This window comes from Trachemys scripta, chromosome 6 (genome assembly GCF_013100865.1).
Source record: "Trachemys scripta elegans isolate TJP31775 chromosome 6, CAS_Tse_1.0, whole genome shotgun sequence".
NCBI classification, from domain to species: domain Eukaryota; kingdom Metazoa; phylum Chordata; order Testudines; family Emydidae; genus Trachemys; species Trachemys scripta.
In genome coordinates, this window is record NC_048303.1 from 64,204,319 (window position 1) to 64,218,648 (window position 14,330).

Sequence of the window (14,330 nt, forward strand, 5' to 3'; positions counted from 1 at the left end):
TACCACAGTAAATCAATGGAAACATCAATTGCCAGTTCACTGTATTTAAATGTCAAATGCACCAGGTATGTCTGGCAGACACGAACCTCCTTTTTGTGTTCTCAGATATATCTGGAATGGCTTGCTGTTTTTACTAACTTTTTAAAGAAAGTCTATTTAAAAGTAGTAGTAGAACCTTTTATGGGCCAGAAGTAAAGCAGTCATAGTTTAATGGCTTGACATTTCTGTTTGTGAACATTTTTGTCTCAGAGGCGAGCAGAAAAGAAAACTAGTAATTTTATTTTTTGGTGCATATCTAATTGTGAACTGACCATACCTATTCCAATATAATATTTTGGAAGATAGGTTGCCCAGGTGGTTAATGGCTCATTCCAGCCTTTTTTCCTCTCTCATGGACAGAAGTTGCAGGAAACTTCCATAGAGCTGAAAATAAGGCCAGCATGAAAATACTATGCAGTATCTGACTCTCTGTTGGGATGCCGCTACAACTTCTTTCCTAAGCAGTAGAACTTTCCCTCTATTAGAAGCCTATATGCCTCACTATGTGGCAGAGCTAGCAAAGAACAGGTAGGTCCTGGCCAGACCTCCCCACTAATTGCAGTGATGCCACAGGAGAAAGACTGATTTCTGTCCACAATAGAAATGTAAGTATTAACATTGGCCGGCTTTATGTTTCTGAACAGAAAATATCTCCCCTTACCTCCATAAAGGGTGTGGATGTAAGTAGTACACCTCAGGGTACTCAAGGTCAAAGATTGTTTATGGCTATCTGCCTAAATCTCTTCCTCTTTTATTATTACTATAAGCACCTGTGCCCTTGATATAGCATCATTTTAAGAGGGTGACTGTATTCCAAATCAACTCACCAATCTATACAGACTCAGATCTTATTAGGAGAGAGACAAGCCGGTACTGAGTGGCCTTCTTTAAGACACAAATGAGGGTCTACAAAAGGACAGACAAGCTTGCCAGTAAAAGGTGAGAGTTGAGAAACTACATTTGGTGAGGAGTCGGGGGTTCCTTCTGCCTCACCCTCCCACTGTGCTCCTTTCCATTAATTCTCTCCTACTTTCCACCACTACTAGTAGTGCTCACTGCTGCTCCCAAATCCTCAGTTAGAACACCAGCCTCTCCCACAATTTTCCACACGGTCCAGAAGTATGCTCTCTCACAAGTTTCAGAACCCACTGCACTTTGCTAACACTTAAACGTTGCTTAATCTGTACCAGTTGTGATGCAGCCCTCACTGCACCATCCTAATGCTACTAAACTAAGCTCCCTAAGAGATTCATCATTTTCTGATCACCTCTCCTCCCCACAACCTTCCTTGGATCACTACATCTGTAGAAGCAGAAGTTCACATCTCTCCTGCAAAGGTTTCTATTCTTCTTGGGCAGCCATGGATTCTGACCATATAAACATTTCTCCCTATATTCCCAGCGAATAACTGTCCATACAAAACCACCACAAAAATTCAGGACAATTAGCAATCTCTGCTAATCAGAGTTAATCACTGTTAGCATATTTTCACTAAAAATGCTCCCAGAACTGGGATCACAGAGATAGTATAAATGTGGATTCAAGGGATTTAGCAGAGCTGTCTGTGGCACCTTGCGTAGCTCCTGCCCATATTATGTCAGATTCCACACAGTAATATTAATCACTCATTTATTATGAAAAGCAAATTCACCCACAAAAATTTTAAAAAGGAACATAATTTACATTTGAGCTGATATCCCATGCACCAAGACAGAGGCCATGGCAATTTAAAAGATGAGTTATGCACCCTTCAAAAATGGTGTTTATAACAGAAATACTGACAGACTCTAAACAATATAGTCAGTGCCGTAAATCATGAAGACAGCCATCACTTTTTTCTCTTTCTTTATTTAAATAAGTGTCCATGCTAGTTGCATGGTAAATTATAGTTGGTAGCCTCAAAATGAAATTATAATTGCAATAAAGATTGTATCTTGTTTTCTATGCTTCAGTAACAGATTTTTTTTTATTGTTATGTACTTTAAATTATACCACTGCAAATATTTTATCTGTAGAGGAATGATATCTATAAAACCTTTCAGTTTTCAGGTAGGTCTAAGGACTCATTTATAATATTCTGTCATTTTTCATACCTTCAGGGTCCATTGCACTCTGTTAATTTCTGTAAGGACTGTCATATAGAAAATAGCCAAGTCACACTTGCGTCAAATCTGCCATTTTTAATTACTACCAATCAAGTCCAAGCAATTTCTCCTTTGGTTTAACATGCGTGTATCTAACTTCTAAAATATTTTTTTATGCCACAATTCATAAAATAGTTCAGGCTGATGCTAAATCCCTTGCACTAAATTAATAACTAACCACAGGAGAGATTTATCATCTCAAACTTCTTACAGGAAAATTGTCGGAGTTAATCACCTTTAGCATATTTTCACTATTTACAAAGCTTCATTTATCATACATTTTAGCAGGTTGACAACAGTGAGCTATTTTAACTGCTTTCCCAAATTCTCAAGTATAGAAAGAAAAGAAAAATGGTGGCAATGTGGCTTAAATATTTTAACACTTCTGGTAAAATCCATCTCCACCAGAACATGGTTTCTAAGGAACCATTTATTTTAATACTGGTGATATGTAAAAGTAGAATTAAGAAGGGTACAAACATACACTTCCACCTTAATCACTGAGAATATACTCTGAGTCTATGTCTGGTAAAACTTTAAAAACAACTATGAGAAGGATCTGTTTCAATCAAATGCTTGATATTTTAAGCTCTGTGGGATGGCACTTTAATATAGACATTGCTAGCTTCTACAGAAATTTCATCATGGATTACTAAGAATAATCAGATGAAGTTCCTTTTACCTATACATTATTGCTCAATGAGAACAAAAAGCAAATCATGCAAGAAATTGCTTTACTGAAATAAAGAATAAGTGACAACTCCTAAATCTGTCAGTGGAGACATTGTGTGTATAAATGTTACATTACTGTTATAATGAAATATTGTAGAATATCTGCTTGGATATTCAATAAGCAGAACCATGCAGCTTCACAATTTTAATTGATTTTAAAAGAAAACTGACATCGGAATTCCCTAAAATCATTAATGGCCGAGAACCTAAAGATGTGAACTTGCATTTTTATTTAAATTACAGTACGCTGGCAGAATATAACTTGGAGGAGACATAATAATTTTGTCCTTTTAGTTTCCCATAAATTCTTGTCAAAGAAGCTACCATAAATCAATTTTATAAGTACAGTAAAATCAGGTTTAGGTTACTGTTGAAAAACCGCTAATAGTCCACACCTTTAAGTATAGTCATATGAAAGCTGCAACAGATACAGCTGACTTGGGAGACAACAGAAGAGAGGGAATATAAACAAGCAAATTTTTTTGGCTATAATTAACTGACAGAAATACATCTGAAGTAGCAAACCACAAAGAGCAATAAAACAATTGAAAGCCAGCTTTTGTTTAATTACATATGTAGATACCTTATGAATATTTTTCCTGTTTACACTGCAGCAGAATTATCTGATACTCCAAAATCCTCAGGCCCCCACTCAGTTAAATTCTATAATACACTGATTCACATAAAACTATTACTTGCAAAGAGAAAAATTAATCAAATAATCATCAAATAATGTGAACATTTTAAAGGTGCCAATCAGCATAGAACCTGTACACCATTAACAAAATAAAAGCTCCAAAAACGTATTCCATTTAATCAGGACAATTTCCAATGTTACCAAAATATATCAGAGAAAGAAAAACGAAAAAAAAATGTTATATATTACACGTCCTTATCTATTAACACACCTAACATGCACTGAAGTGAAACTATCAAAAATTCAAAGAATAAAAATTAGTAATCCATTTCCTCATAATCATAATACTATAACCAGAAAACAAATAATATTCTGAATTCACTAAATACATTTATTAATAGTTTTAAAATGCTATCTGACTAGAGCAATGTCAGTTGTAGAGGTTATTTGCAGAAACTTGTTCAGAAACTGGAGTTCTTTGAAATGAGTGTCTTTATGGGTGCTCCACTTCAGGAGCACATGTATCCCAAGAGCCTTGGATTGGAGACTTTTGGTAGCACTGCTTGTTCAACGCGCACATGTGCTCCAGACCTCTTCATGTCCCATACTGAGAAATCCCCAGCAAGCCAGTCTTCCCAAAAGCCAGTACCCGTGACTTTCTCTCTCTCTGAGGGCTACTAACACTGTGTTGCCAGCAGTTAAAAGTTACCACACATCTCTTTCTAAGCAAGCACATTTATTCATAAGGTAGACACATTACAGAGAAAACATATGAAAAACAATAAACATTCCCATATGCATGCTAAAAGTTCATCAGAGGACATCCCTCAGCCTTATGGGGCCCTAGTAAGTTAAAAGTCTTTCCAAACCTTTATAAACCCCATACTAGTGACAAAGGGATTAAAGAGCTGCTGTGAGCAAGGCTGGCCCCTGCCCTTCCAACCCTGTTTATCATGTTGGAGTGGAATAAGGACTTAAAAGCAGGAAGTTCCCAGCAGCTGGGCGAGAGCAGACAGTGGTTCTATAGTTCCCAAGGGAGACTCCTGGAAGCCTTCAGGAGAACTGCCCTAAGGCAGGCCATTCACCAGCGTCACCACCACCCTGCCTATAAGGAGACAATGGCTCTGGTATACTGATCAGGTAGGATAGATTGGGCAAGCTCCAAGGTCAAGGTTGGTACCTCTAACCCCTACTCTTTTTGGGGTTAGGGAATCTGAGACCATACTAAAGGGACTAGGGCAGTGGGAGCCAACAGCCTCATCCCCTTCAAACACAAGTTGACTGTATGACCCAATTTATATCACAGAGACTCACATATAGGCAGATGGGGTGCCCAAAGCATTTTTCAGTATCTGTACAGTAGGCGGTGCCTGTCAGCAGCCAGAGAACTGTGACACCCTAATGCAAGGGTTGGGGCCCCTCCTGGACAGAATGTCCTGTTTGTCTGCTGGATCAGGAAGAAGAGCCCTGAGTTCAAACTCAGTCTATTTACCCAAAGTCCTTTTTTTGGTGTCTGGAAAATCCAGTGTGTACCAGTATATGCAAGACTTCCCAGAGGCTGGTGCCGTTTTGGAAGTGTTTACAACCTAAGTAATTCACCTTAATCAGCCCCACACACACTGTTTTTTGTTCCTGGAGGAGTTCTGGTAACCATCCCCCCTGGAGTTTTATACAATCTCTGGCCCACAGTGATACATAAACTTAATACAATATGGTCCCCAAAGATATTGCAGAGGATTGCAATATCTGTCATATATGCATTAATGGTAAGTTGTATAACTTATTTTTTTAGTGGAGGAGTTTGAGCATTTTTTTAAACGTAGATGGTTGTAAACATCTTACGAATATGTAGACATAAAAATGCATAATAGCAAGGCACAAGGGAGATGATCTTTTAGACAACAGAGAAAGAAGTGAATGAATTCAGAATTAAGAAATGCTAGTATTTACCTGTAGTAATTCATGACAACTGTCATACAGTACAAAGTACAGTTATTCTTCTGGAAGACTCTACTATATCCCTTAGCCCAAAGTTATATTAAATGAAAGGAAGAAGAATAAATATCAATGCTCCTGAAGTACATTTCCACTTCAGTCAGATTAAAGATGATGAATCTGAACACGCACCATTTACTACTGTAGCTACCACCGATAAAGAGAGCATACATTCTCTTTCTTATGTAAGAATATGATGCAAGGAAGGCTATGTATATTTGAATTTAAAATGTGTTATTAAAATAATGCTTCACCATCAAGATGTAGTAACTTATACTTTCTAAAGGAACAGCTTTAGTTTAATTACATGTAATGGACAAGCTTTAAAATTTACTAGACCATTTTTAGGCATTTAAGATTGTTTCTAGCATCTACTAATTCTACATTTTAGTAGACACCTTAGAGTAAAAGCTTAGTTATTGTCCTAGTGCCTCGTTTTCTACCACTGCCAACATCATTTTAGCTGAGCCCATCATTAGCAACTTTGGGAGCAATAGCAAAGTGAGCTAGTCAGCTACTAACCCATTTTCAGCACTTTATCATCAAGCACTGGTTGCAGCAAATGCAACTGACAGTCTGAAAAGAAGCCTTACCTCCACTCAGGCTCCCAAAGTTATTAACACTAGTTCAGATGAACCTGTGTGAGCAGCAATCGGAAATTGTTCAGTTATTTCCCTATTGTAGTTATGGCTCTAATAACAATTTACTTTAGGTAATAACATGGTAGTACCCCCAGTGTGCTATGACACTAGTTGGTTTTGCCTCTTTATATAGCACCAGCCAGTGTTATCATCATGTTACCAAACCCTTTTACAACTCTACTGATACATGATAATAACATTATTTGGTACCATCGACACAGGCAGGATCAAACAGTGTTCTAATTATGGTTGGGGCACTACTGTGTCTACTAGTAGTGTTCCCTAATATTGACAATTTTGTCATGCAGATAGGTCCTTGCAAAATGGCTTGCAAAAATGTATATGCAACTGCCCACAATTTTCTTAGGAGGGAAGTAGAAGACAAAACTAAAAACTTTATGTTTCAACACTTGGTGGATTTACTGAAAATTCAGCTCTGCCGAGTTCTTCCTCTCTGCTTCCAGTTTCAGTTGTATCTTTTTAGCGGCTACTCTTCCCATGCCCACTGATTCTGTCTTCTCTTATACAGTGGAAAAAGTGCAACATGCTCTTGGCTAAGAGAAACAAAGTTACACCAATAAAAAGTATTTGCCTCAACTTTCTAGTAATGATTTAAAAATAAAAACAAAAACCTGTAATGTTCCCTCTCCACTCAAAACTGATGTTGATCACAGTAGACATAGACAGAGCATCTGTGGTGCAAATACTACCAACAGAGTGTTTTAGTATGAAAGGCAATTTATACAGCCCATAATATGCCAAAGATTTCATTGCCATTCATGGAGGGAAAAACAAAAATTGCTCAAGCCTTGTACCAAAAATTTGAGTGAAAATTACATCTCTCCTTTCCAGAGCACCCCAGTTTAAGATAAACTAAAAGTTCTGTAAAACAAAATCTACTTTGTGTGTGCCATAGTTAGTATATAGTTTTGTTTCATTTGGATAGCTTTTAAACTTATCTCTAGGTGATTAAGTAATATTGAAATTGACATGAACTGCAATTCCAAGTGCACTGTGACATGACTTTTACAAAAGAATAATAGATTATCTGCTGCCTGATCCTTGATCATTTATAGATACAACACATAGCACAAATTCACAAAACCTTTCTTGGAAAATGACATACTATGGGGCACTCTGCAAACATTTGGTAAACCACCACTTGCTCAAATCCCCCATTAATTTTATTTCCAAATGTCACCATTTTTATTGAATCAACTGAAATTTGATGTAAAAAGAAAGCAAGCAGAAAATATTGGTGTCAATAGAAATATTTAAATAAAGTGTCAGAACATGTTACAGCACCTAAGGTGCACAGAGATCTCCTGTTTGTATCCATCAGATTATAAAGTATGGATACAAAATGACCTAATAATGTATAATGACCATTTCCCCCAAGTCTATTAATGGAATTGACAACAGTTTTTTATTTCCTTCATATTTGAAACAGGTAGTAAGGAATTCTTTCCACATGTTATTTTACCTAAGTGATGCATATACTGTACAAATTCAGAGCAACTTTGAATACCTACTCAGGTATTCAACACATTTAGATTTCCTAATAAGCCATTTTAAAATAAACTATTTTCAAGTTCCTATTTAGCCCTCAGCTTCTGACAGACTGGTTTATTTGTCATGACAAGAAACCTATTTTCTTTACATATTAAAACTAATTCAAAGTTATCTTAAGTGAACATATTTTTCCTGTAGGTAAAAATGAAAATGAATTTATTTCTCTATGCTTGCCTTGAAGATACAGGCTTCTTATGACAAAATAGCTTTAATAAAACATGAAAAATAATCAATAGATCTTATGAGTTTCTGCATGTGGAGATGATTTACAGGGTATATGAGACATGTGAAAGTCTTGCACGCTGAAGGCTTAAATCCCTGAAAACAAGAAATGCCACGGTCGCGGCATAATGGGAGATGGCACTGTGCAGCTAGGAGGAATTAACATTGTAGATGTACTGGTGCATTGCCCCAGTACTAGTGATTTCAGGTAAAGATACTTTGCATCTGAAATGCAGTTTTACAAACTTTGAATAACTTTTGCCAAAGAATCTGCAAATGCCACCCACCCACCTCAGCGGGTGGAGGAACTTTATGGGACTGGTAGTGAAAGGCCCAGCAGTGAGGGAGGGAGACACTCACTGAGGGACACCAGATAACTCCTCTGGCACACATTGACCAGTTTGGGGAGAGGGATGCTGATTGGCCAGCATTCCTCAGCTCCCAGGATTTAACCTGGCGCAGGGGCAATGGGGAGCATCTTTCAACTCTGTTCCAGCAGCCCACCCTACCCACCCCAAACTAGGAATGGGAATCTGGCCTCGCACCTGCTGCAGGTCTAGTCAATTTCCCATTTGGGGATCAGGAAGGAATTTTTTCACCCATGGGCCAGGGAGTTTTACGCCTTCCTTGCACACACTTTCAAGCCACAGTAGGTTAAGTAACAATACACTTGGTACTTAACTGAGGAACTTGGTCAAGTTCTTAATTCATCACAACTTGCATCTGGTTTCCTGTGAAGTTAAAATAACAAAATGAATTCCCAGAGGTGAAAGACCTGGGATTTTGGTGACGGGGTCAGTAAGACTTTGTGGCTTTCCTGGAGCTGAGGTCCCCACCCTTCTGCACCCTTTGTTCCTCTTGCAGGGGTATGTGTGTTGGATTCAGAGCAAGTTGAATCCTGGGGGTGCAGGCTGAGGAGAGCCTACCACACAAGTTACAGGTCATAAGGTAGAAGCCCTGTAACACCTACACCGGAACCAATTAAATGCCTGGCATAGGATTGTATGAGTCATGGATAGGTAGTGCCCCTCCCTTGTATTTAAGATTAATAAAAATTGTGGCCCGCCACTTAAAATTCATCCATGTGTCTGTCCTCATTTCACTGCTGTTCCACATCAAATGCTCAAATGTATTTTATGGTTATTCACCAGTATACCTTAAAGCTGAACAAAAAGTCTAGTTTTTTGTCAACCAGATTACATGCAACTTTACCAGTATGTTTGGTTTGCATGCTTTCAACACTTCAACTAAAAGAGTTTCACTTTTAAGTTTTTGTTTTACACAAACAAATCCAAATCCTCATAGTGAATCTCAGTACAAAAGCAGCAAAACTAACGGGTTTTGATACAAAATTGATAAAACCCACTTAAATGACTTCTCCCATAGGACTTCCTACCTCCAAAACAACAGCAGCTCCTGCCCTTGTCTTCTAGAGGCATCTTCTAAGCCTCCATCCAAACACTTCAGGAAATTGTGATTGTTCCTTTTTTGATCTTCAGGGAATGGTCAGTTTTCCCTATTCTCAGCCTCGAAAGGGCCATCAAACATGCAAGACCATTTCTCCTCTCATGTCTACTAGGAGACTGGGAATATAATCCTACCTTCTTCTACAAGAGTGAGACTGGGAAATGCTCCTCTGGATCCCTGGACTCCAACCACAAAAAGCCCTTCTCTCAAGCTGAGACACTCCAGAAAGAAGCACAAGACAATAAGGATTCCTATTTTATAATATGGCACACTATAAGAGATCCCAGCCCTAGAGAGAGAGAAAATCCAATACGAAGGAGTACATTTTGAGGAGCAGTTCCCCTATTTCTAATTAGTGGTTAGACCTACTACAAGGATTTATATAATGCTCATACTCCCAGTGTGCACCAATTTTATACTATCTGAAATAAACTCATTTCCCTCTTTCAGAAGGTGGCGAGTTATGAAATTTCACACAGTTACAATATACTGTGTATTATACCTTCCAGGAACAATATTCTATCCATCTAATGCTTTTCTAAAGCATACCAGTACATTCAAATATCAGATCTTTAGCTGGACCAGTAACTTGGAGCCATGAGACTTCAATTTGGATACAATTTTGGGATGCAATCTCTCCGTAAATTGAGCTCATAAATATTTAGGTTTGAGAGGAGGTGGACAAGGATGGAAGAACGAATCTCATTTTTCTCTTAGTACCACATGTGAGCCAAACCATACACAGACACTGACAATTTCAAGGAAGAGGGTATGCATCCTATCCTGCTGGGGTACTAGCATGCGCATATGGTAAAGTGATAAACAATCATGTTGCACAAAAGTGTGGAGAATCCCAGGTAGTCTATCTTGGCTGACTTTTGATCAGGCAAGGTACAACTAGTGAAAGACAATACCAGGATGCTATGGAAAGGAGAAGGCAACACCAGATTTCTAAGGGTTGGGTGGTGGGGGGGGAAGTTCATCAGAACTATCTGGGGTGGGCCTTTGGTGGAGCTGGAGTACTGAAGACACTCTTCAGTTGAGACAGGAGGTCTTGGTTGGAAGAAGCTCAAGAAGTGTTCCCTGTGTTTCCTCTTCACATGCCCCAGCCACGGTCCCTTGGCAAGCCCGTGGGTGTAGAGGTGGGATGGCTTTCATACTCACTCTCTAGTTTATATTGTATCAAGGCCGTTGGTGTCATTTGAGGTACGCACTGGAACAGCCCTGCCAGGCAGTTTGGGGTGTTTTATCCCAGCTAGATTTTACTTATGAAATAAAGTTGCAGGTTCTGCATTTAACCATACTATGGTTTCTGCATCTCATTGTTTCTGTTTCCACATTAAAACGACCAAACAAACCAACTAATGAAAAGTGGCAGCTGCCCTTTATAGGTACCCCTGTACTAAAGTTGTTCATCAAATACATTAATAATAGAGGAAATCTAAAATCAGTTCTCAAATTACATAGGCTAGGGAGGAAGTGGCATTTGTGACTATAGCATAATTAAGACAGATTTTATTTTCCAGCATCTCCCTCTGGCCAAGATACAGATTGCTACAGACATCAGAATAAGGGAGGATTGTTCTCATGAAGCTTCTTAAAACAATTAATTCAGTGTGCCAGACAAATACATCAGAAAATGTGCTATCTCTAGCCTACATGCCATAGAAAAGTACCTTTACTACAAAACAGGATGTGAAATTGAAAAAATTGTGTAATGTTGTATTAAAACAAAAATATATATATTTCAACTATCTTAGAGGCTCCAAGAGAATACTATAGCAGAGATTTTCAAAGCTGACTAGGGGATTCAGATGCACAACGCACAATGAAATTAATGGGAGTAGTGCATAATAGCCTAGAAGCTTAATTTTAATCGTTGGGAGGAATACTTTGGTATCAGCCTTTTTTTCATAAGCTCAGCTTACATTTAATTTACGCTTGTGCGCTAAGGTTAATGTCAAGAGATTGAATCATGATTCTGGAAAAATAAAAATACGTATCGGCACTTCATCTTACTTATGTCATAGTTAAAATTAATTCATATGCAATGCAACTGGCAACAACTTTCTATTGTCTGTGCCAAGTATTAATAATTCTTCAATCAACACAAAAAGATTTGCTTTGAGATTAATTTAAATAGTCATTGTCTGTTTTGTATCACAATTACATACTGATGATGAAAAATTGCAGGTAAATCATAAAGTATTTATGAACAGAAATCAATGCATAACAACAAAGAATTAATAGACAATAGTAGTCACTTGAAAGGTTTAAATACAACAGCACGTTTTTGCCCTCTATGGAAAAGATGTTGAACTTGTAATTAAACTTGATGTGAAGAATTAGATTTATACCAATTTATTTAAAAGAAATATTTCTTAATCCTGCTAAATAGTATGTGTAAGCATGTAATTAAAAATAAAAAATAACTCTGTCCTTTAAGTTTAAATTTTTCTTCTACAGTTTTCCTCTGTTATTCTAAAATTTTCCATTAAGACATTAAGATAAACGAACTTGGCATTGTACAATAAGTCCTTATATACAACAAGAACTATTACAATTAAATGCAATCAAATGATCTGAAGTACAATATTATTAAGTGCCTGAGTTAAACCCACACAAGCAAGAAAATTTTACAGTTAAGTCTATCATGGCATCCATAATTTACTTCATTGTACTGTGCCTATGTACTGTAATCTACATTAGAAGAGGTCTCCTATTTTAGATCACTGAAACACATACTTTAGCTATATGTAAGAATGACGAATGGAGTGACAGCTGTGTATCTGATGAGTGAGAACTTTCAGCAGACTATTCTTGAACTATCACAATAGAGCTGGTGAGTCTAGTTCACAGATTTAATAGATCCTTTCCAAATGAAGGAAAAAACTATAGTATTGCTCTATTACAAGCAAAGCAGTAGTTACATTTGAGGAAGAAATCCTCTTTTCTGCAGTTTGAGAATAATGTAAAAAAAAAAAGTCATTTCCTCTCCTATACGTTATTTTTCACAGGCTTCTTTTTCTGACCCAGTTCACTATCATCCTTTCTTCTCTTGAATTATTTACATTTACAGTCAAACAATTTTTAAATCTAAACTTCTATTGTTTCTACAATTTTATATTCTATATTTTATTCTAACACCACATTATATTGTTTTCCTTTCCAGAAGGAAAAGGTTGGTCACTGTTTGAATGTCCCAATTCATCTACCCACATTCACATCAGAAAATATGTTATTACATGTGTTGTACCCATTTAATTACCCAGGGAATTAATTACTCAGGCTAAGGATGACAGAATCTGAGGTATAATTGGTATGCATGTTAGGGGTCTATGATGGTACTGTACATCACAAACATATATTAGGCATTGAAAAATAAACACACAGGGAGAGCAAGAAGACCTTTATCCAAAAAGGTTTTACCCATTTTCCCATAGAAATTCTAAAACAATATTGAATTGGTTCTGGTGTGAATTAAAAAGAAAATATCAGTAAAATTTAATGAAGTTAAAAATAAATGTGTTGGGCATTTCAAGAAAAATCAGAAAACTAATTATGATAGTCACCCAAATATATACCAAAAATCTTACTTCCCACACAATATGTTTTTATTTCAGGTATAATTTTTTAATGGATAAAGAAAAAAGATTGTAAGAAGAGGTTTAAAAATAAAATTGTGATTGTGGTCAGGAAGAGAAATATATTATAATTGTTAAACAATGTCTTTATGGTTATATGAAATGCACTATGAACAACCACTGTAATTTAAGGATATCTCATGGCTTCTACTTAAAGCCTCTATTTTCAGCATTTATAACTACTTTTGTAGAAATTCACTCGGAAGAATTTTTTGTTGCTTTTCACTTCAAAGGAGTGGCTTTGATATATTTTCTAATTGTTTTAAAAGACTCTTCCAACCTTTTAGTCTCATGTTTTAACAATATTTTACACCCCATGTAAGGCATAAACTTAAATTTCCCATGAGGTTTTTCTTAATTTTAAATATAAGATTAGCTTAGGAAGGAAACAGGAACAATTAAAGTTATAAAGTCATAGTTAAAGTTAATCTAAAGGTAATTATTACTGATGCACACTATTTTTTTTCCCCAAAAGCCTGGCAGTATTACAGTTCTCTAACTTTTAACAAATACAAGTTCAACAAACTGAACCTACAAATAAATTATCATTACTTACATACTCATGTTTTTGTTTGGATTTTATGTGCCCATGAGCAGTGTTCAAATGCTGCACACCTGTTTGCAGAAGTATTGAAAACAGGAATTCTGTATCTCAAGCAACCAAATCAAGGAGCACATTCTGACTTTATCTACAAAAAAAACTGAATAATGCCCTCATTCATTTATAATGACTCACTCTCTACTGTTAAAAAATATGACAGATGCACCAGAAAATAAGGGTCTAGATGATTTACCCAACATAGACAGAGACATCAGTTTTTAGGAGTTCTTTCCCTCCAAACGGCTATGAATCATCAGTGACTACAATTATTCAATACAATGGGTTAACTTTGCTCTCTGAGATTTACTGCTGTTAGATGGTATAATTAAGTTACCTGTCATTAATGATCCAGTTCAGACAGAGATTGAGGGAGCTAAGGTTTTTGCATCTCTTCACTATTTCCATCACAGTTTCATTATCCAGTTCTGTGATATGACGTAGATCCAGGCTGGAAAGGTTTCTTAGCTATTGAGAGAAATACAATAAAGAGGAAAGTGTCTGAAAAGGTACTAATATTCAGTAAGTACTGACACATTCTGTTATAAAAGCCTTTACACCTTTCTGGAATCATGTGCTGTATAAGACAGACAGGCAAGATGCATTGCAGTTAATGAAAAGCCCTTCTCACTTTTTTGT

The 14,330-nt window shown here is 36.8% G+C and overlaps 1 protein-coding gene across 1 annotated transcript in view; it reads right to left on the reverse strand.

Annotated features, from left to right (window-relative positions):
- FBXL17 (F-box and leucine rich repeat protein 17) overlaps positions 1–14,330 on the reverse strand; it is a 464,573-nt gene that overhangs the window by 273,835 nt on the left and 176,408 nt on the right. The window contains exon 6 of the mRNA XM_034773285.1: positions 14,029–14,159. Within this exon, the coding sequence (XP_034629176.1) occupies positions 14,029–14,159 (131 nt within the window). The remainder of the gene's footprint in view (positions 1–14,028; positions 14,160–14,330) is intronic.